Raw genomic sequence first — 23,150 nt, forward strand, 5'->3', positions numbered from 1 at the left:
TGTTTAAACCCATTATAGTCAACGAAACAGAGAAAACACTACATTTACTAGTTACATTGAGGACACATGATGACCCACTGCTCCCATAGCTTTGGGTTTTAAGCTCAATATGGCCATAGCCCAGCTATGACCAAGGGCTCAATTCAATCAGATCTGCTTTAGCCAACTTAATGGATAGTGTCTGAGGTGGAGCTGTCAAATCCACAAGTGGCTCCCAGCATTATACCTAAAAAACGGGCATTGCCATTAGCTGCATGCCGTAGCATTAAGATAAATCCCATGCAGCCTTGTTTAAAAGTTTGAACCCTGGAATGTGTTCACACTGGCAAAACATCAGCTATGTGCATGTCTGCAATCGCCGGTTAACGCTTGATCTGATTGAATCTAGGCCTAAATCTCTTTAGAGCTGCACACAGCTTAGTGTGTGGACTAGTCGAAGGATTAATGTGTGTGTATGCAGTGGGAGTACAGCCTGGTGTGTGTGTGTGTGTGTGTGAAAATGTCCTTCCTTACCCTGTCTACTAAACAATGCCACTCCTTATTGTCATGGAACTGTGTGTGTGCATGCGTGCGTCTCTTTTGTTTCACAGCAAACAGGCAGGTTCCCCAGGGGTGTGTGAGAAGGATATCATCATGTCGGTTGAATTATCATTAACCTGGGGGGGATTTTCATCTGCACTGTTGATCGAGGATCCTCTGGAGTGACACCACCTGGCTGAAGACAATGGGGACTCACTATCTCTGTCTCAGATAATCCTGCTGCGGAGGGAGAGAGTGGGAAGGAGGCTGATCCCAGAGGCTAGAAAACTGCATACCACTTCATATCGGTCATTGAGGTCAAATTCAACCTGATACCCACACTTCCCTTTGCTCCCCTACTTCCCCCATCGTGATGCTGAGAGGTTGTGTTCAATGAATCAGGTGGATCTGTGCTGTAAACCTAAATGCATTGATTGATTTGCACCATTTTTAGACTGCATCCTGTAAACAGCAATCAATCACATGCAGAACACGTTTCTATTGGCCACTGCTGCTGGTGCTATCCTATCAGAAACATATTATACTACAAGCTACTATATCAGCAATATATTTGAGAAAGAATTAGCTAACACAAACAGTAGTCTATCAATAGTAAATCTTTAATCACAGTAGTTTGCACAATGCATGTCAAATGTTTTTCCTATATAAACAGACCTACTAAAGTGCTTCGTAACACATATCCTACTCATTGTCTGGTACAAAATTGTATCATTGCAGAAGCAAATATTTCAATCAATATCATTCATTTCGAAGAAAAAATATATATCAAAAATTTTAAAAAGTCAATGACATTGTAGACAAACAACACAATGACATGATTATAGACGTTATGTTGAAGCCGGCAACTTGTACCTACCCTATTTGATATATCATATCATTATTCAGGTGGTACATGTAGCGTTCGACCCATTCATGTCCCTCTGTCAGGGTGGGGTGGCAGAGCCCTGGTTCTATTCCCTGAGAGCAGTAACAACCCTTGCCAGTCCTCTCTTTCCCCCAGCTCAGTAGGGTTTGACTTGGGCTCGGGGGAGGATGTTCTTGGCTATGTGGTTTCTGTGAGGAGAGAGATGAGACAAGACAGAAAGAGAGATTGTATGTTGTTCCCATTCCAGCTTCATTACAACAACGTTTCAATCAGTGTCATAGTGTCCTAGGCACGTGTTCACAAAAAGTAATAGAGTAGGAGTGCTGACATAGGATCCGTTTAGCCTTTTAGATCATAACGAATAATAAGATAATCATCTTATTATGGGCGGGCAGGGGACCTGATGCTAGATCAGCACTTGAACTCTGGTATATACAGTACCAGTCAAAAGTTTGGGCACACCTACTCATTCAAGGGTTTTACTTAATTGTTTTATGTTTTTTACATTGTAGAATAATAGTGAAGACATCAAAACCATGAAATAACACATATGCAGTAAGCAAAAAAAAGTGTTAAATCAAAATATATTTTCTATTTGAGATCCTTCAAAGTAGCCACCTTTTGCCTTTATGGCAGCTTTGCACACTCTTGGCATTCTCTCAACCAGCTTCATGAGGTAGTCACCTGGAATGCATTTCAATTAACAGATGTGCCTTGTAAAAGTTCATTTGTGGACTTAATGCGTTTGAGCCAATCAGTTGTGTTGTGACAAGGTAGGGATGGTATACAGATGATAGCCCTATTTGGTAAAATACCAAGTCCATATTATGGCAAGAACAGCTAATATATAAAAAAAGAGAAATGACAGTCCATCATTACTTTAAGACATGAAGGTCAGTCAATCCAGAATATTTCAAGAACTTTGAAAGTGTCTTCAGTGCATTCACAAAAACCATGATGAAACTGGCTCACATGAGGATACGTTCATTATCTCACTAGTTCACTTATCTCCCTCACCAGCTTTAAGTACCAGCTGTCAGAGCAGCTCACAGATCACTGCACCTCTCCATAACCATCTACAGTGCCTTGCGAAAGTATTCGGCACCCTTGAACTTTGCGACCTTTTGCCACATTTCAGGCTTCAAACATAAAAATATAAAACTGTATTTTTTTGTGAAGAATCAACAACAAGTGGGACACAATCATGAAGTGGAACAACATTTATTGAATATTTCAAACTTTTTTAACAAATCAAAAACTGAAAAATTGGGCGTGCAAAATTATTCAGCCCCTCTACTTTCAGTGCAGCAAACTCTCTCCAGAAGTTCAGTGAGGATCTCTGAATGATCCAATGTTGACCTAAATGACTAATGATGATAAATACAATCCACCTGTGTGTAATCAAGTCTCCGTATAAATGCACCTGCACTGTGATAGTCTCAGAGGTCCGTTAAAAGCGCAGAGAGCATCATGAAGATCAAGGAACACACCAGGCAGGTCCGAGATACTGTTGTGAAGAAGTTTAAAGCCGGATTTGGATACAAAAAGATTTCTCAAGCTTTAAACATCCCAAAGAGCACTGTGCAAGCGATAATATTGAAATGGAAGGAGTATCAGACCACTGCAAATCTACCAAGACCTGGCCGTCCCTCTAAACTTTCAGCTCATACAAGGAGAAGACTGATCAGAGATGCAGCCAAGAGGCCCATGATCACTCTGGATGAACTGCAGAGATCTACAGCTGAGGTGGGAGACTCTGTCCATAGGACAACAATCTATATATATTGCACAAATCTGGCCTTTATGGAAGAGTGGCAAGGGGAAAGCCATTTCTTAAAGATATCCATAAAAAGTGTAATTTAAAGTTTGCCACAAGCCACCTGGGAGACACACCAAACATGTGGAAGAAGGTGCTCTGGTCAGATGAAACCAAAATTGAACTTTTTGGCAACAATGCAAAACGTTATGTTTGGCGTAAAAGCAACACAGCTCATCCCGCTGAACACACCATCCCCACTGTCAAACATGGTGGTGGCAGCATCATGGTTTGGGCCTGCTTTTCTTCAGCTGGGACAGGGAAGATGGTTAAGATGGATGGAGCCAAATACAGGACCATTCTGGAAGAAAACCTGATGGAGTCTGCAAAAGATCTGAGACTGGGACGGAGATTTGTCTTCCAACAAGACAATGATCCAAAACATAAAGCAAAATCTACAATGGAATGGTTCAAAAATAAACATATCCAGGTGTTAGAATGGCCAAGTCAAAGTCCAGACCTGAATCCAATCGAGAATCTGTGGAAAGAACTGAAAACTGCTGTTCACAAATGCTCTCCATCAACCTCACTGAGCTCGAGCTGTTTTGCAAGGAGGAATGGGGAAATATGTCAGTCTCTCGATGTGCAAAACTGATAGAGACATACCCCAAGCGACTTACAGCTGTAATCGCAGCAAAAGGTGGCGCTACAAAGTATTAACTTAAGGGGGCTGAATAATTTTGCACGCCCAATTTTTCAGTTTTTGATTTGTTAAAAAAGTTTGAAATATCCAATAAATGTCGTTCCACTTCATGATTGTGTCCCACTTGTTGTTGATTCTTCACAAAAAAAATACAGTTTTATATCTTTATGTTTGAAGCCTGAAATGTGGCAAAAGGTCGCAAAGTTCAAGGGGGCCGAATACTTTCGCAAGGCACTGTATAAATAGCCCAGACAAGTACCTCATCCCCTACTGTATTTATTTATTTTGCTCCCTTGCACCCAAGTATTTCTGCTTCGCACATTCACCTACTGCAAATCTACCATTCCAGTGTTTTTAATTGCTATATTGTATTTACTTCACCACTGTGGCCTTTTTATTGCCGTTACCTCCCTTATCTCACCTCATTTGCTCACATTGTATATAGACTTGTTTTTGTATTGTATTATTGACTGTATGTTTGTTTTACTCCATGTATAACTCTGTGTTGTTGTATGTGTCGAACTGCTTTGCTTTATCTTGGCCAGGTCGCAGTTGTAAATGAGAACTTGTTCTCAACTTGCCTACCTGGTTGAACAAAGGTAAAATAAATAAAATAAAACAGAGTTACCAGCCTCAGAAATTGCAGTTCAGATAAATGCTTCACAGAGTTCAAGTAACAGACATCTCAGCATCAACTATTCAGAGAAGACTGCATGAATCAGGCCATCATGGACAAATTGCTGCAAAGAAACCACTACTAAAGGTCACCAATAAGAATAATAGACTTGCTTGGGCCAGGAAACACGAGCAATGGACATTAGACCAGTGGAAATCTGTCCTTTGGTCTGATGAGTCCAAATTTGAGATTTTTTGTTCCAACCCAGTGTCTTTGTGAGATGCAGAGTAGCTGAACGGATGATCTCCACATGTGTGGTTCCCACCGTGAAGCATGGAGGAGGAGGTGTGATGGTGCTTTGCTGGTGACACTGTCAGTGATTTATTTTGAATTCTAAGCACACTTAACCAGCATGGCTACCACAGCATTCTGCAGCGATACGCCATCCCATCTGGTTTGCACTTAGTGGGACGATCATTTGTTTTTCAACAGGACAATGACTCAACACAACTCTAGGCTGTGTAAGGGCTATTTGACCAAGAAAGATAATGATGAGTGCTGCATCAGATGACCTGGCCTCCACAATCACCCGACCTCAACCCAATTGAGATGGTTTGGGAAGAGTTTGACTGCAGAATGAAGGAAAAGCAGCCAACAAGTGCACAGCATATGTGGGAACTCCTTCAAGACTGTTGGAAAAGCATTTCAGGTGAAGCTGATTGAGAGAATGCCAAGAGTGTGCAAAGTTGTTATCAAGGTAAAGGGTGGCTACTTTGAAGAATATCAAATATAAAATATATTTTGATTTATTTAACACTTTTTTGCTTACTACATGATTCCGTATGAGTTCTTTCATAGTCTTGATGTCTTCACTATTATTCTACAATGCAGAAAATAATCAAACTAAAGAGAAATTCTTGAATAGGTGTGTCCAAACGTTTGACTGGTACTGTATATACAGGCCCTGGTCTTATTTCTGAATGAGTATTTCCCACCCAGTACCTAAGTACAATCATCTGATGTATGTGTGTAAATGTGTTTGCTACTCACTCGTAGACATCGCTGTGCTTCATCCTCCTGTAGAACTTGGCCAGTTTGATGGAGAAGATGATGCTGGGGACCAGGAAGATCATACACCAGCCCAGACTGAACCAGAACGCATTCTGGACACATACACAGATGTAGGTTAATAAACAATATTAGATTAACGCAGTGTATCATTTTCTGTGCGTGGGTGCGTGCATGAAATCATTTTCTCACCAGAGGCTCCATCATATTTGAGCAGACTACAACCTTCGCTGAGTCCACAGCTTCTGCCACTGGGCCACAGAGACCAATCTGTTGAGTGATCTACATACCCACACACTCACACAATCAAATTTCATCAAATGTATTTTATAAAGCCCTTTTTACATCAACCACAACCACACATAAGGCTGAGGCTAAACACACACACACACACACACACACACACACACACACACACACACACACACACACACACACACACACACAAACCTAAAATCAAACCACACACACACAAGATACAGCAATGCAGTGATACAGTAGTAGAACCCACCGTGAGGTTAGCCCAGTCAGCATACATCGTGAAGTACCCCATCTGACAGTCTAGGAATTCCCTACTCGCCTGAGAAAAAGAAAGAAAAACAAGTGAAAATTCCATACATTCTCTATTGACTCAGAAGTCATGAGAATCCGTGGAGCTTTGCAGCAGAAAATCAGGTGGAATTCCCTATAACTATATGAAGTGGGCCGTGTGACTGTGGGCTAAGATGTGAGTAATGGCTGTGGTGCTACCATCTCTCCTTCTTTACTGTACAGAACACCTGAGGTCATGAACCAGATTAAATGGTTCATCTTTCTAGGAAAGAAACCCAAATGAGAGAAATGTGGCATATGATGTCATTCTCTGGTTGTAAAGGATTTTTTTTGTGACTAGATATGCTTGTGTTTGTGCATGCGTTTGAACGTGCATGCGTGTGGTTACTCACGGCCTTGACTATCTGTGTAGTGTTGGTGTTGAGGAAGTCTTGAGCTGTTCCCACTTTATTTAACACATCTCCTACTGTGCCCTAAAGAAGAAAGAGGTAGGGAGGGAGAAAGAGAGAGGGATGAGCATGCATTGCAGAGCTACATGTTTTCATTGTATAAGGAAAGAACCCTTGCAGCTCATGCTTTCTGAACATTCTGCAGTATTACTTACATTGATCTCTGATGCTATGACACTGAGGGCAAATATGTTGGAGTTCAACTGAGTCTGAAACACAAAAGTCAGACAGGTAATATATCTATTTACAATATCTAGGACTCTGCTCTGGATAATGACCTCTTTAAGGATTTATAAAAATAGTCATCGATAATCCAGACACTCAGATAGCTGTATATTTAGTACAAACACACACATGTGACATTTGCTGAAGTTGTCCAGAGCAGAAACAGATAGCACCAGGCCAGTCAGACGTACCAGTTGTGGGATGATGGTAGTGACAATGCCTGACTGGATCCCTCTCAGGCCTTCAGCCTCCTGTGTCAGCTGATATTGAACACCTGTGTTAATCTGTTGAGAGACGTGCATCACATTACTGTCTTTATACAAACATCTAAATTATGTTCACATCGTATCATTGATGGAAGAGCCTGAGAGTGCTCATAGGGAGGGAATATGTTTGTAACAATGTTACATGTTTTATTACTCACTTGAACAGTAGCAAGTTGGTCTAACATGCCTGCTATTTCTGTCAGATTAATGCTGGAAATAACGTTGATCTGAAACAGATATAGAAATAGTTATGTTAAGACTTTGTAACCATACTGAGGTGACGCTGCATGTTGTCCTAATATACACTCCAATTGAACACGTTCCAAACTATTCGAGGCCAAAGGTCACACATAAATGCACAAGCACATCTACATGTACTGTACATACACACACACACGTTGTACCTGCTGTGTGACAGAGCTTATGTCAACATCATGGACCATGTCAGAGAAGCTGTGTAGATGTTTGCGTGTCTCAGGTGTGAGCAGGGTGATGGTAGGCAGTTTGATCTCATTACTGTCAAAGTGTTGCTGAATCTCTTCTTTGTACTGGGAGGCGAGAGGTGGACACATAATTAAAAGGAGTAGCGGAAACATTGTGCTCGTATAGCAGATGGTTTGAAATATGGACGTTTACAACACTTTGGAAGTGGAAACATAAGACATGATTTGGGAATGAATCACCCATATAAAGTGATTCCCAGTAATCATCAGTAGATAGTGTATGGTGATAGAAAAAGTAAAAACCACATGTGATAAGAGTAGAAACCGCAGCGTGACAGTCTTACTTTGGACACGTTGAGTAGATCATTGAGGTCTATGAGCTCATACAGGTGGAGGGTTGTCCATAGAGGCCTGTTCTGTTCACATTCACTACAAACACACGCACAACAACACAATCTTACTAGTGATGTGGAGGTTGGCTAATAACCCGCAGCCCCAGCGGTTATATCCGTGGTGTGGCGGGTTTAGGGTCATGAAATATTGGATGAAGGGCGGGTGGGTTAAATGAAGACAAAATAAAACCTTAATAAATATCCATAAATGTATCATTCAACTTGTGCAATTTATATCTATAGGCTACATTGACGTTTTTCTTTCAATATTTTAGGCCATCTGGCATTAGTGCATAATGCCTAAGCTTTAGGACCTAAACACGCCAACCGCCAAATGCTTTTGGAAACAGGCGGAAAAAGTTCATGTTTAAGTCGATCATGGAGGCAAAAATGGAAAATGCTGGAGTTGAATTCAATCAGAGCAAAGCTGCGAAACGCAAAATGGAGAGTTGAAAATAAAGAAAAGGGAGTGCCAGATAACTAATGTTTGGGAAGTGGAAAAAGAGAATGATAGCAGATAGATAGATGTGTGATGATTGTGAGGCGCAATACAAATTCGACAGTCACAAGACGGGGACTTCAAATAGGCCGATGGCACACCAAAGGAACTGTAGCCTACTGTTCAGATGGGTTAAATAGAAACCGAATTCTGGACACCAACTGTAGGTTTACAACCTCTCATATAGCCTTAATATGAACTCCTGTAGAATTAAGCATTTTTTGCAGTAAAATTGTACACCAAATGTAGGCAGAATTTTGACTCAGGTACAGGAGTGGGGAAATATGATTTATTTATTTCAGCATCCTGAGAGAATGCGAATGCGCAGTTAGATACCTACCATTTGTAGGTGCTATCTTTATCAACCACATAAAATATGCATCCAAGTCCAAAATGAAATCTTATCAGAAACATATTGGGTCATTTTCACAGCCGGTCAAACTTATGTCTTTTGGAAATTTTGCACATAAAAACTTTCTAGTTTTTTGTTGTTGAGTTATTGCATTTTCTACCCGGTCCCTAAACATCTTTGCTCCGAGAAAGAATCAGAGATGATAGAAAACACTTTACCAATGTCAACTATATTGAAGCTTTCATTCTATCGATTTATTACATTATTCTGGTGAGCAAGTGTTTATTTAGTCTTCGAGGGCAACATATAATGACAGAAGTAAAGCTGCATTTATCTAATTTTACACAACAGTGGAGGCTGCTGAGGGGAGGACAGCTAATAATAATGGCCGGAATGGAGTGAATGTGTTTGATACCGTTCCAATGATTCCATTATTATGAGCCGTCCTCCCCTCAGCAGCCTCCACTGATGGACAAGTTGACTAACAAATAGCCTACCAAAATGTCGGAAATTATAAGCAGAAACATATTTAAATCAGGCCAAAAAAATCCTGAACCCTGTAAAAAGAAAAATGTCTGCCGTCTCTGACTGTAGCCTACAGCGCATTTTCTGTTATCGGATTAGGGTGCGGGCCTCAGATTTTCACTTCATCACATATTGTCAGGCGGTTGCGAGTGGGTTATTAGCCCGAGTGGCGCATCGGTCTAAAACACTGCACCTCAGTGCTTGAGGCGTCACTACAGACACCCTGGTTCGAATCCAGGCTGTATCACAACCGGCCGTGATTGGGAGTCCCATAGGGCGGCGCACAATTGACCCAGCGTCGTCTAGGTTTGGCCAGTGTAGACCATCATTGTAAATAAGAATTTGTTCTTAACTGACTTGCCTAGTTAAATAAAGGTGAAAAATAAAAATGATTGCGGGTGGGTGCCGGTGAACAAACAGCTGACCTGCGTACCATTAATCCTTACATTGCATAAGAGCATAAGAAAAACAAAGTTACATTTAGCAGGCACTCTTATCCAGAGTTTCTTATAATAATACTTTAGAAAACCAGAAAGAATATCTTTAATTTACATAACCCTTTATAAAGTTGCTACATACTTGTATGCTTCAATGAAAGACAGGTTGCTCTTCAGGCCCAGCATCTCTCTTAAATCGAATCCAGGTATCAGGCCCGGAGTGTCAACAAACTGTGGAGAGGGAAGACACAATCAATCAATCAGTGAGTCAATTAATTAATTGTGCATGTATGAGAGTGTGTGTTCTTACCTGTAGTAGCTGTCCACTGCGCCAGGGCTGGCAGACCAGTGTGTAGAAATTCCCTCCCAGTATAAACAGTATAAACACCACCAGCATGAAGAGCCAGGAGAACAGGAAACTTAGCCCTGCACCCCTACACACACAGACAAATACGTTGAGATAATTATTTTACCAAATGTCCCTTATGCCCATCCTCATACCCACCCACACACGCAAACAGACATAGTGACAGTACTTACGCCATTAGGAAGGTTCCTGCGCAGTCGGCGGTGCTGGATCGTTCTGTCGGGTCGTCTTGAGGGCTCAGTCCCACCAGACCCAAAAACAGACCCAGAAGGTTACACACTACGACCAGGAGAACGACACAGCTCAGGATAATACCCACACCCCACCTATAGAGAGGCAAAAACACAGAGGGATAATTACCTTATCTGTTCAGCCCTGTCAGTGTGTGCGCGTGCCTATGTGTGTGTACTCATTACCTGATCATCTCTACCCACTCTGCCTGTGGTGAGTACATGTCGATGTATCTCTGAGCCTCTCCCAGTGTGTGTGAGATTTTGCTGAGGACAGAGACAGGGATGTATCCCTTCACCGAAGAGATCTGTCTCTTGATGACTTCAAGCTGCTGCTTCACATCTGAAGGAGAGGGATGAATATATCTCTAGACACTGATCCAAGGTCAGTTTTAAAGGTATTTAGGTTAAAGCATAAGATGTGGCTATAAGGCTAGTAGACATCAGACTCTTGTTAGTGTCACTGTGAATAATAATGACCGATAACAGCAAGTAGTTTAACTGAACTAGTCCTAATCCTATAACAGTTAGTAGTGACCGTGAAGGTAAATACTCACTCTGTACCATGTCCCTGGTGTCGTTAGTCACTCTCTGGGGAATACTGGCAAATAAGTATTCTCCCTGAAACACACATGGTCAGAAACGTCCTCTGTAACTACTGCAGAAATGACGCATAGAAGTCAATGGATGAAAAATGTTGGAACAAGAGTGGATCTCAATTCCTACCACACAAACAGGAACATGCTGTGGAATGTCAGTTACACTTCACTAATCCATTTTGACTGCTCTCTCTCCTTCATATATAATAACCCCCATATATATATATATATATATAACATAATATATATATATATATATATATATATATATATATGGGGGTTATTTAGTGTGCCTATTTAGTCCAGACAGAATTACCTCTTTCACTTTTGAGTTGAGATTAGCCTTGGTGACGTCAACAACCCACTGCAGCTCATTCAGACTGGGGATCTATGGAACATACACAAACACACACATAAACTTGAGGTTACAAACAGCTCATGACTTCTCTGCAGTGTGTCATTCTTGTTCTTTGGCAGCAGGGTGCAGCAAAACCAGAACTATCCACTCAGATGACAAATTTGTGTTTTTTCACTTTGGCATGTAATTGCCTTCCTTATGCTTGTTATAAAAGTAGAACAGTGATATGGGGTGAATGAAATCCTGCTTTGTTTTCCACAATTATATCAGAGTAACATACACCATCAATTTGTAAGTCGCTCTGGATAAGAGCGTCTGCTAAATGACTTAAATGTAAATGTTTGTTGTCCGTCCTACTGTTTTGTTCTCGATAAGGAACTTATCTTGTGTTCCTCATACTGTGTTTTTTTATTTTATTTTTTTATTTCACCTTTATTTAACCAGGTAGGCAAGTTGAGAACAAGTTCTCATTTACAATTGCGACCTGGCCAAGATAAAGCAAAGCAGTTCGACAGATACAACGACACAGAGTTACACATGGAGTAAAACAAACATACAGTCAATAATACAGTATAAACAAGTCTATATACAATGTGAGCAAATTAGGTGAGAAGGGAGGTAAAGGCAAAAAAGGCCATGGTGGCAAAGTAAATACAATATAGCAAGTAAAACACTGGAATGGTAGTTTTGCAATGGAAGAATGTGCAAAGTAGAAATAAAAATAATGGGGTGCAAAGGAGCAAAATAAATTAATTAATTAAATACAGTTGGGAAAGAGGTAGTTGTTTGGGCTAAATTATAGGTGGGCTATGTACAGGTGCAGTAATCTGTAAGATGCTCTGACAGTTGGTGCTTAAAGTGTGTGGGCCTGTGTGTGTATATATATATATTATGAACTGTAATTTTCCTGAAACCCAAGCCTCTGTTTGTGGTAGCTTGTTTGAGAAAGGGGGAAGAGGAGGGGAGAGGGTTAACCCACAAACAGACTCAGCGTGCGTCAGCAACAGTAGAGTGGGAGGAACACCCTGAGACCTGATGTCATAAGACAACAGCGTGAACCATTTCCATATAACTAATTCACCCCATTAACTTCTGCTGCAAGACCAGCACACATCGTCCAAAAGGCCTGAATCGTTCCTCATCCAGAACAAACCAGTAAGATGAAAATACACACCAGTGTGTACAGGGGGATAACTGTGATATCAGAGCTACCATGGAATTTGCATTCGATGGTGGAAAGAAAAAAGGGAGGAGAGGAGAGCAAAGAGAAAAGAGAGGAGAGGCGACGCAACACGATTGCACTCACAGTGATAGTGGTGTCAAATGTTAGTTTCTCTAGCTCTGACTGATAGGCAGAACACCCATGACAGTCAGGGTCTCTCAGTGTGCTGTTGATGCGGTCTCTGACAGAGGAAACATTCGCCTGGACCACAGTCACATCAGACTGGAGCTGGGTTAGAGTAGAGTTCAACCCCACCAGCAGGACACTGGTACGGTTCACCACTAGGATACAGATGCAACATACACACAGATGTATTAATAAACCATTCATGTAGATAATTAAAATGAAACTATTTCAGAAGAGGAATACACACACACAAACAAACATCACACACACAGGATGGAGTTGTACCTTTGGCTATATCTCTGACAGACTTCAGGGCAGGGTTCAGGGGGCCCTCTAGACTTCTCTGGATCTCTCTGCCCAGCAGAGGACCTATGTCTAGGGGAGAGACGAGAGAGAAAAGGTAGAGATGTATGTAATTGTTGACCAGTGTTTTTCAAATGGTGGATGGCAGTCTCTTCTGGGTCAAGACAATGGTCAACATAATTGTTTCAGTGCGTTTCTACTTTGCAGAACTTTTGCACACATTATGTGAATATCTAGAACTTGGAACTAGATTCAGCTGTGGGAGAATTTTTTCTTGAGCCGATGATCGGGGGGCCGGAACATAATTACAAATCATTTGTAGACTGCAAATTGACCACAAGAAGCCCAAACATATAATATTTATCAAACCTTGCTTGCATGTGTACAGTCATGGCCAAATGTTTTGAGAATGACACAAGTATACATTTCACAAAGTCTACTGCCTCAGTTTGTATGATGGCAATTTTCATATACTCCAGAATGTTTATGTAGAGTGATCAGATGAATTACAATTAATTGCAAAGTCCCTCTTTGCCATGCAAATTAACTGAATCCCCCAAAGATATTTCCACTTCATTTCAGCCCTGCCACAAAAGGACCAGCTGACATCATGTCAGTGATTCTCTCGTTAACACAGGTGTGAGTGTTGACGAGGACAAGGCTGGAGATCACTCTGTCATGCTGATTGAGTTCGAATAACAGACTGGAAGCTTCAAAAGGAGGGTGGTGATTGGAATCATTGTTCTTCCTCTGTAAACTATGGTTACCTACAAGGAAACACATGTCATCATCATTGCTTTTCACAAAAAGGGCTTCCCAGGCAAGGACATTGCTGCCAGTAAGATTGCACCTAAATCAATAATTTATCGGATCATCAAGAACTTCAAGGAGAGCGGTTCAATTGTTGTGAAGAAGGCTTCAGGGCGCCCAAGAAAGTCCAGCAAGCGCCAGGACCATCTTCTAAAGTTGATTCAGCTGCGGGATCGGGGCACCACCAGTACAGAGCTTGCTCAGGAATGGCAGCAGGCAGAGTGCATCTGCACGCACAGTGAGGCGAAGACCTTTGGAGGATGGCCTGGTGTCAAGAAGGGCAGCAAAGAAGCCACTTCTCTTCAGGAAAAACATCAGGGACAGACTGATATTCTGCAAAAGGTACAGGGATTGGACTGCTGAGGACTGGGGTAAAGTCATTTTCTCTGATGAATCGCCTTTCCGATTGTTTGGGGCATCCGGAAAAAAGCTTGTCCGGAGAAGACAAGGTGAGCGCTACCATCAGTCCTGTGTCATGCCAACTCTAAAGCATCCTGAGACCATTCATTCATGTGTGGGGTTGCTTCTCAGCCGAGGGAGTGGGCTCACTCACAATTTTGCCTAAGAACACAGCCATGAATAAAGAATGGTACCAACACATACTCTGAGAGCAACTTCTTCCAACCATCCAGGAACAGTTTGGTGATGAACAATTCCTTTTCCAGCATTATGGAGCTCCTTGCCATAAGGCAAAAGTGATAACTAAGTGGCTCGGGGACCAAAACATTGATATTTTGGGTCCATGGCCAGGAAACTCCCCAAGACCTTAATCCCATTGAGAGCTTGTGGTCAATCCTCAAGAGGATTGACACCATGCCAGGGCGGATTGCAGAGGTCTTGAAAAAGAAGGGTCAACACTGCAAATATTGACTCTTTGCATCAACTTCATGTAATTGTCAATAAAAGCCTTTGAAACTTATGAAATGCTTGTAATTATACTTCAGTGTTCCATAGTAACATCTGACAAAAATACCTAAAGACACTGAAGCAGCAAACTTTGTGAAAATTAATATGTGTCATTCTCAAAACTTTTGGCCACGACTATATACAATCATGTCTCTCTATGATGCTTGGGAATACTTCAGAACAGATTTCCAAATTTAAAATCACTTGGAGCTGGGTTTTTTGCCTGTTCGTGAACCCTGTTCTCAAAGCTCAGGTACAGTACTTACCATTGAGGCTTCTGGTAACCTCATCCACTGTCTTATTGCCCTCTATCAGCACACTGTCAATTTGCTGATGAGACACAGGAGACAAACACACTTAGACACAGGGTTAAGTTACTTGGGCCACAAGGAGGGGAGAGGTCAAGCTTGTCGTCATGTGTAAACGTATATTTTAAACCATGTGAAGGGATGATTGAGGGGGAACCAATTATCTCTTGGCTCCACAATGTCTGTGTGCCAGTCACTCCCTACTTTTCCCATACGTTTCCCATCGGGGAGAGGAGGATGGCAGTGTCTGGAACCATTCTATATTCCCTCTCTGGTTGCCCTTATCTTGACCTAGAGGCTCACTCTCCTCTCCGTGAGCTTGTCCAGGATGGGTTGTATTTGGGATGGGAGTGTCTAAAATGACAATTGATATTTACCATTGGGTGAGGTAATGTCTTGGTACCATTTTGTACCAAGAACGAGATAAGAGCTTCGTTTAGGAGACCAAACTGAACAATAAGTTATAGCCAATGCTGTCTGGCTATGGGATACTCCTCTCTGAAATAAAGTCTTTCTTTGTGTAAGTTCCTAAGACCTGTGGTTTGTCATGTCGACTAGTGGGGTGGATCTTTGCTATAAAAGATCTCAGTTGCCATTATGTTGACCACTATCAACTTTTCATTAGAGATACTGAAATGTTGAAAGTCAAAATGCTTTTGCAAAAGCTTAATTATTATTAAAGGTGAAGATTAAGCATAACTCTGACTGGTGTGTGATTTACTCTCATCATTTGGTAATTAAGGAAATTTCCACAACAACACACACTTACCTTAGGGACAGAGGTGAGGTAGGTTTTAAGGTTGTCCAGGTTATTGTTGAGTTCTACAGAGCTGTCCTCAACACTCACTTTGAGTAACTGGTTAGTGAAGAACATGCAGATGTTCCCTGCACTACACACACACACACACACACACACACACACACACACACACACACACACACACACACACACACACACAAGCGCATGCACACAAACACATAAGCGCGCACAAACACACAGAAAAGTTAGTTTGTTTCACTTCATATCCAAATACACTCCCCTCTACATATATTTGGACAGTGAAGCTAAAAATGATTATTTGGCTCTATACTCGAGCATTTTGGATTTCGGATAAAATGTTTAATATTAAGCAACAATACAGAATGTACCTTTTCTTTGTGAGTATGTTCATACATAACTGTTTTGCCGTTTAGAAATGAAAACACTTCATGTATCTAGTTCTCCCACGTGAAGAAGTTTGGACAAATTCACTTATAGGATATTAAAATAGTCAAAGGTTTCGTATTTGGTCCTATATTCCTTGCACGCAACAACTACATCAAACTTCTGACTCTACAAACTCATTGAATGCATTTGTAGTTCGTTTTGGGTTATGTTTTGCCCAATAGTATCAGAATGGTGAGTGATGACTGGAGTCATTTTCTTTCTAATTGAGTGGATAAGATGTTTGTAAATTAATCATGATAATGCCATAATTAAGAAAAAACATGAATGAGTTAGAGAGCTACAACAAAACATGCTAACCTCACCCCATTACAAATAACATGGGAGGTTTGGATTTTTGGAGGATATGAGCTTTGTTCCTCTGTAACCTTATCACTCATCAATATTCACGATCCATCCTTAACTATCCATAATCAGGGTAGCACCCACAAGAATGTAGAACACATGAACCTTCTATTCTTACTTACAATAAAAGTGACTCTAAAATGGCACACAAGACATCGAAAACTCAACCAAAACAAACCACAAAGGAATCCAATAACTGTGTAGAGTCATAAGATTGGTTTAGTCATTGTGTGCAAAGAATGTGGGACCAAATACTAAACTGTTCCCTACGTTACACAATAATTGAATTTGTCAAAATACTTTCTTCAAATGGTGGGGTCTAGATACATAAAGTGCTTTCATTTTTAAATGGTAAAACAGATACATATGAAAATACCCTAAAAATACCCTGCCTTATACAGTACCAGTCAAAATAATAATCTTTATTTTGACTATTTTCTACATTGTAGAATAATAGTGAAGATATCAAAATGATGAAATAACACATATGGAATCATGCCATTAACCAAAAAAGTGTTAAGCAAATCAAAAATTATTTTTGATTCTTCAAAGTAGCCACCCTTTGCCTTGATAACAGCTTTGCACACTCTTTGCATTCTCTCAACCAGCTTCACCTAGAATGCTTTTCCAACAGTCTTGAAGGAGTTCCCACATTTGCTGTGCACTTGTTGGCTGCTTTTCCTTCACTCTGCGGTCCAACTCATCCCAAACCATCTCAATTGGGTTGAGGTCGGGTGATTGTGGAGGCCAGGTCATCTAATGCAGCACTCCATCACTCTCCTTCTAGGTCAAATAGCCCTTACGCAGTCTGGAGGTGTAAGGGCTATTCATCTTAAGAAAGCTAGGTGGAACAACCACATATTACAGTCATAGCAAGTAAAAATGTTCCTCAATAATGTAGCTATGATGGTGATATTAGTTTATGATGGCGATGCTGGTATACTGGTGATCAAGCTGGTGTATGGTGGTCCAGCATGGTCTAGCTCAGGGATGGGCAACTTTGATGTGGGTAGGGGCCACAGAAAATCTGAACTCATCGTGAGGGGCTGCAGTGGCTTGCGGGTCTGCTTACCCACATGTACAGTGGGGCAAAAAGGTATTTATTAAGCCACCAATTGTGCAAGTTCTCCCTCTCATAGGTACACTTCAACTATGACAGACAAAATGAGAAGAAAAATCCAGAAAATCACATTGTAGGATTTTTTATGAATTTATTTGAAAATTATGGCGGAAAATAAGTATTTGGTCAATAACAAAAGTTTCTCAATACTTTGTTATATACCCTTTGTTGGCAATGACAGAGGTCAAACGTTTTCTGTAAGTCTTCACAAGGTTTTCACACACTGTTGCTGGTATTTTGTCCCATTCCTCCATACAGATCTCCTCTAGAGCAGTGATGTTTTGGGGCTGTTGCTGGGCAACACGGACTTTCAACTCCCTCCAAAGATTTTCTATGGGGTTGAGATCTGGAGACTGGCTAGGCCACTCCAGGACCTTGAAATGCTTCTTACGAAGCCACTCCTACGTTGCCCGGGCGGTGTGTTTGGGATCATTGTCATGCTGAAAGACCCAGCCACGTTTCATCTTCAATGCTCTTGCTGATGGAAAGAGGTTTTCACTCAAAATCTCACAATACATGGCCCCATTCATTCTTTCCTTTACACGGATCAGTCGTCCTGGTCCCTTTGCAGAAAAACCCCAAAGCATGATGTTTCCACCCCCATGCTTCACAGTAGGTATGGTGTTCTTTGGATGCAACTCAGCATTCTTTGTCCTCCAAACACGACGAGTTGAGTTTTTATCAAAAAGTTATATTTTGGTTTCATCTGACCATATGACATTCTCCCAATCTTCTTTTGGATCATCCAAATGCTCTCTAGCAAACTTCAAACGGGCCTGGACATGTACTGGCTTAAGCAGGGGGACACGTCTGGCACTGCAGGATTTTAGTCCCTGGCGGCGTAGTGTGTTACTGATGGTAGGCTTTGTTACTTTGGTCCCAGCTCTCTGCAGGTCATTCACTAGGTCCTTTGTTTCTGGTGTCCTTTGACAGCTCTTTGGTCTTGGCCATAGTGGAGTTCGGAGTGTGACTGTTTAAGGTTGTGGACAGGTATCTTTTATACTGATAACAAGTTCAAACAGGTGCCATTAATACAGGTAACGAGTGGAGGACAGAGGAGACTCTTAAAGAAGAAGTTACAGGTCTGTGAGAGCCAGAAATCTTGCTTGTTGGTAAGTGACCAAATACTTATTTTCCACCATAATTTGCAAATAAATTCATTAAAAATCCTACAGTGTGATTTTCTGGATTTCCTTTTCTCATTTTGTCTGTCATAGTTGAAGTGTACCTATGATGAAAATTACAGGCTTCTCTCATCTTTTTAAGTGAGAGAACTTGCACAACTGGTGGCTGACTAAATACTTTTTTGCCCCACTGTATACCCACACATGCAGTCAGAGCCGGCCCTAGCATTTTGGGGGGCCCTTGGTGATATTTTAGTCACCAGCAAAACACTGCGAAGGCTGGTCAACATGAAAACACAGCGAATGAACCATGAAAGCACAACGAAGGCACTTCGAAAACACAGCGAAGGCTGGTCACCAGCAAAACCACCACCTATGCTGGTCTATGCTGTTTTTTTCAGGGTGGCACACACTTACAGTATGACTAGTGTTGTGAGTAGTGTAGCCCAGTATAATCCTCTCCTGTGACAGTGGACAGCTTTAGTCTGTTCCTGGTACATGTGTCCTCCACAGTGTCCACAGCAGCGACAGCAGGCCAGGCAGAACCCCACCAGGGGCATAAGGATAATGTACACGATCCCTATAGCAGCACACACTAGGAAACCAACTTCATAGAGAAGGACCTGAGGAGATTCATACATACATACATACATACACACACACACACACACACACACACACACACACACACACACACACACACACACACACACACACACACACACACACACACACACACACACACACACACACACACACACACACACACACACACACACACACACACACACACACAGGTTAACACACAGAGATACACACACATACACACAATTAGTAGGGTGCCTTACATAAAGCTCTCCCAGGTTACTGCCTAAAGGGTAACTTAGGAGGGAGTGTCTGTGGCTAGTACACAGAGCTTAACTTGACACACAAACACACTGTAAAAAAGAATGGTCCTGCTCCTCTCTTCTCTACCTAACTTCCCCTCAAGGTCCAATCAGTTTCTCTTAAGTCCCGTTAGTTTGGCTGCTCAGGCTACCTAAGATATCCCTCACCCATTGTAGCCCTGCCATTCCCAACCAATCAGAGCACTTGGAAATGCACATCTGGACACTGCAACAGCCCAGGTCAGAGTGTTATCTTTGTCCAAAGGGAGAAGAAGCATGTTTCTGAGGACTTTTTATTATCGACAGTAACAGGAATGTTGTGGGTGCATCGAAATGTAAGTTGCAGGGGTGTTCTAATTGTGGTTTTTACATGCTGTATAATAATAGGTCATTACCACTAATTACTTTGTTACTTTGATAAGTTTCAGACATATGATCTACTGTCTGGCTGTTAGTATTATTTAATGTTAGAGTTTCCAATGCTGCTTTACGTATTGTTTATTATATGTAGTATTATTCTGTACTGCCATATGTGTTATTATTGCATTGGTTGCACAAGTACTTTTGCAGAAGTGGTTTAATTATTGTATTGGTAAGCATAGTCTTTTGCATGCACATGCTAACACAGCATTTTCCATAGTGGCCTTTATTAAGGTGTTTTATTGAGCTGCCATGGGCAAGCTTCTCGAGTCATCCCAGACAGTTCTTGGAGCTTCCTCATGCACAGAGTAATTTACAACCCTGCGGTGCCAGGCCAGATCAGGTGTCAGCCTGGCAGATTCTCATACAAGGCTGAAGAGAGAGAGTGCCATAAATCTGGACTCTGTAAATCCAAGTAATTTGTTTCTCTCTCTCTCCAAGAGGTGAATGTTTAAATGTATATTGATGCTGTGTTTATAGCCCTTTATAGACATGTAAGGGTAATGCCATTTGCCATTTATTCATGTACATGTGTGTATATTGCATAGTTATAAACATGACCTAATACTGTTTACATATCTTTGTCTAATAGAACCACAACAATAACATTCCAAGTCCTTCGGGTTACTAAAATAGAAACATCCTCAAATGGAAACAGCTGTGTCTGTGTGTGTGTGGTGGTGACTATCAAGAGTACAGTGATGGACCTCAACATCATGTTCTAATTGGACAGCGCTATACATTGGTTGGTACCCCAGGTAATCTTAGGTTTTATTACATACAGTCGGGAGGAACTACTGGATATAAGAGCAACGTCAACTCACCATCATTACGACCAGGAATACGACTTTCCCGAAGCGGATCCTGTGTTTTTCCCACCACCCAGGACAATGGATCGGATCCCAGACGGCGAACCAAAACAACGACGCCGTAAAAGGGGCAAACGAAGCGGTCTTCTGGTCATGCTCCGGAGACGGGCACATCGCGCCCCGCTCCCGAACATAGTACTCGCCAATGTCCAGTCTCTTGATAACAAGGTTGATGAAATCCGAGCAAGGGTAGCATTCCAGAGAGACATAAGAGACTGTAACGTTCTTTGCTTCACGGAAACATGGCTCACTCGAGACATGCTTATCGGAATCGGTACAGCCAGCTGGTTTCTTCACGCATCGCGGCGACAGAAACAAGCATCTTTCTGGTAAGAAGAGTATGCCTTATGATTAACGAGATGTGGTGTGATAACAACATACAGGAACTCAAGTCCTTCTGTTCACCTGACTTAGAATTCCTCACAATCAAATATAGACCGCATTATCTACTAAGAAAATGATTTTCGATTATAATCAAAGCCGCATATATCCCCCACCAAGCAGACACATCGATGGCCCTGAACTAACTATGAGGCTGCATTCATTGTAGCTGGGGATTTTAGGCTAATCTGAAAACAAGACTCCCTAAATTTTATCAGCATATCGATTGTGCTACCAGGACTGGTTAAACCCTGGATCATTGTTATTCTAACTTCCGCGACGCATATAAGGCCCTCCCCCGCCCTCCTTTTGGAAAAGCTGACCACGACTCCATTTTGTTGCTCCCTGCCTATAGACAGAGACTAAAACAGGAATCTCCCACGCTCAGGTCTGTTCAACGCTGGTCCGACCAATCTGATTCCACGCTTCAAGATTGCTTCGATCACATGGATTGGGATATGTTCCGCATTGCGTCAAACAACAACATTGATGAATAAGCTGATTCGGTGAGCGAGTTTATTAGCAAGTGCATCGGCTATGTCGTACCCACAGCAATTGTTAAAACATTCCCAAACCTGAAACCGTGGATTGATGGCAGCATTCACGTGAAACTGAAAGCGTGAACCACTGCTTTTAACCAGGGCAAGGTGACCTGAAACATGACCGAATACAAACAGTGCTATTCCCTCCACAAGGCAATCAAACAAGCTAAGCGTCAGTATAGAGACAAAGTAGAGTCGCAATTCAACGGCTCAGACACAAGAGGTATGTGGCAGGGTCTACAGTCAATCACAGATTACAAAAAGAAAACCAGCCCCGTCGCGGTCTTGCTCCCAGACAGACTAAACAACTTCTTTGCTCACTTTGAGGACAATACAGTGCCACTGACACAGACCGCTACCAAAACCTGCGTACTCTCCTTCACTGCAGCCGACGTGAGTAAAACATTTAAACGTGTTAACCCTAGCATGGCTGCAGGCCCAGACGGCATCCCCAGCCGCGTCCTCAGAGCATGTGCAGACCAGCTGACTGGTGTGTTTACGGACATATTCAATCAATCCTTATCCCAGTCTGCTGTTCCCACATGCTTCAAGAGGGCCAACATTGTTCCTGTTCTCAAGAAAGCTATGGTAACTAAGCTAAACGACTACTGCCCCGTAGCACTCACTTCCGTCATCATGAAGTGCTTTGAGAGACTAGTTAAGGACCATAGCACCTCCACCCTACCTGACACCCTAGACCCACTCCAATTTGCTTACCATCCCAATAGGTCCACAGACGACGCAATCGCAACCACACTGCCCTAACCCATCTGGACAAGAGAAATACCTATGTGAGAATGGTGTTCATCGACTACAGCTCAGCATTTAACACCATAGTACCCTCCAAACTCGTCATCAAGCTCGAGACCCTGGGTCTCGACCCCGCCCTGTGCAACTGGGTACTGGACTTCCTGACAGGCCGCCCCCAGGTGGTGAGGGTAGGTAACAATCTCCACCCCGCCGATCCTCAACATTGGGACCCCACAAGGGTGCATTCTGAGCCCTCTCCTGTACTCCCTGTTAACCCACGACTGCGTGGCCATGCACGCCTCCAACTCAATCATCAAGTTTGCAGACGACACTATAGTGGTAGGCTTGATTACCAACAATGACAAGACGGCCTACAGGGAGGAGGTGAGGGCCCTCGGAGTGTGGTGTCAGGAAAAGAACCTCACACTCAACGTCAACAAAACAAAGGAGATGTTCGTGGACTTCAGGAAACAGGGTACTAAGTTTTAAGTTCCTCGGTGTACACATCACGGACAAACTGAATTGGTCCACCCACACACACAGCATGGTGAAGAAGGCACAGCAGCACCT

At 42.1% G+C, this 23,150-nt stretch overlaps 2 protein-coding genes across 5 annotated transcripts in view; both read right to left on the bottom strand.

Moving 5' to 3' along the window:
* sufu (suppressor of fused homolog (Drosophila)) overlaps positions 1-23,150 on the bottom strand; it is a 455,419-nt gene that overhangs the window by 233,832 nt on the left and 198,437 nt on the right. The gene's annotated exons all lie outside the window — the stretch shown is intronic.
* The window catches only part of LOC118402266 (prominin-1-A-like), a 37,802-nt gene continuing 15,772 nt past the window's right edge, over positions 1,121-23,150 (bottom strand). For all 3 annotated transcript variants that reach the window (XM_052478367.1, XM_052478374.1, XM_052478377.1), the window contains 21 exons: positions 19,149-19,354; positions 15,687-15,807; positions 14,876-14,939; positions 12,876-12,965; positions 12,549-12,745; positions 11,201-11,272; positions 10,843-10,906; positions 10,472-10,628; positions 10,229-10,381; positions 9,999-10,122; positions 9,831-9,919; positions 7,828-7,912; positions 7,445-7,588; positions 7,199-7,267; positions 6,966-7,058; positions 6,705-6,758; positions 6,493-6,573; positions 6,060-6,128; positions 5,741-5,830; positions 5,531-5,643; positions 1,121-1,593 (listed from right to left, as the gene is read on the bottom strand). In XM_052478367.1, the coding sequence (XP_052334327.1) occupies positions 1,542-1,593; positions 5,531-5,643; positions 5,741-5,830; positions 6,060-6,128; positions 6,493-6,573; positions 6,705-6,758; positions 6,966-7,058; positions 7,199-7,267; positions 7,445-7,588; positions 7,828-7,912; positions 9,831-9,919; positions 9,999-10,122; positions 10,229-10,381; positions 10,472-10,628; positions 10,843-10,906; positions 11,201-11,272; positions 12,549-12,745; positions 12,876-12,965; positions 14,876-14,939; positions 15,687-15,807; positions 19,149-19,354 (2,187 nt within the window). In that variant the 3' untranslated portion in view covers positions 1,121-1,541. The remainder of the gene's footprint in view (positions 1,594-5,530; positions 5,644-5,740; positions 5,831-6,059; positions 6,129-6,492; positions 6,574-6,704; positions 6,759-6,965; positions 7,059-7,198; positions 7,268-7,444; positions 7,589-7,827; positions 7,913-9,830; positions 9,920-9,998; positions 10,123-10,228; positions 10,382-10,471; positions 10,629-10,842; positions 10,907-11,200; positions 11,273-12,548; positions 12,746-12,875; positions 12,966-14,875; positions 14,940-15,686; positions 15,808-19,148; positions 19,355-23,150) is intronic.

Source organism: Oncorhynchus keta, chromosome 2 (genome assembly GCF_023373465.1).
Source record: "Oncorhynchus keta strain PuntledgeMale-10-30-2019 chromosome 2, Oket_V2, whole genome shotgun sequence".
Taxonomy (NCBI): domain Eukaryota; kingdom Metazoa; phylum Chordata; class Actinopteri; order Salmoniformes; family Salmonidae; genus Oncorhynchus; species Oncorhynchus keta.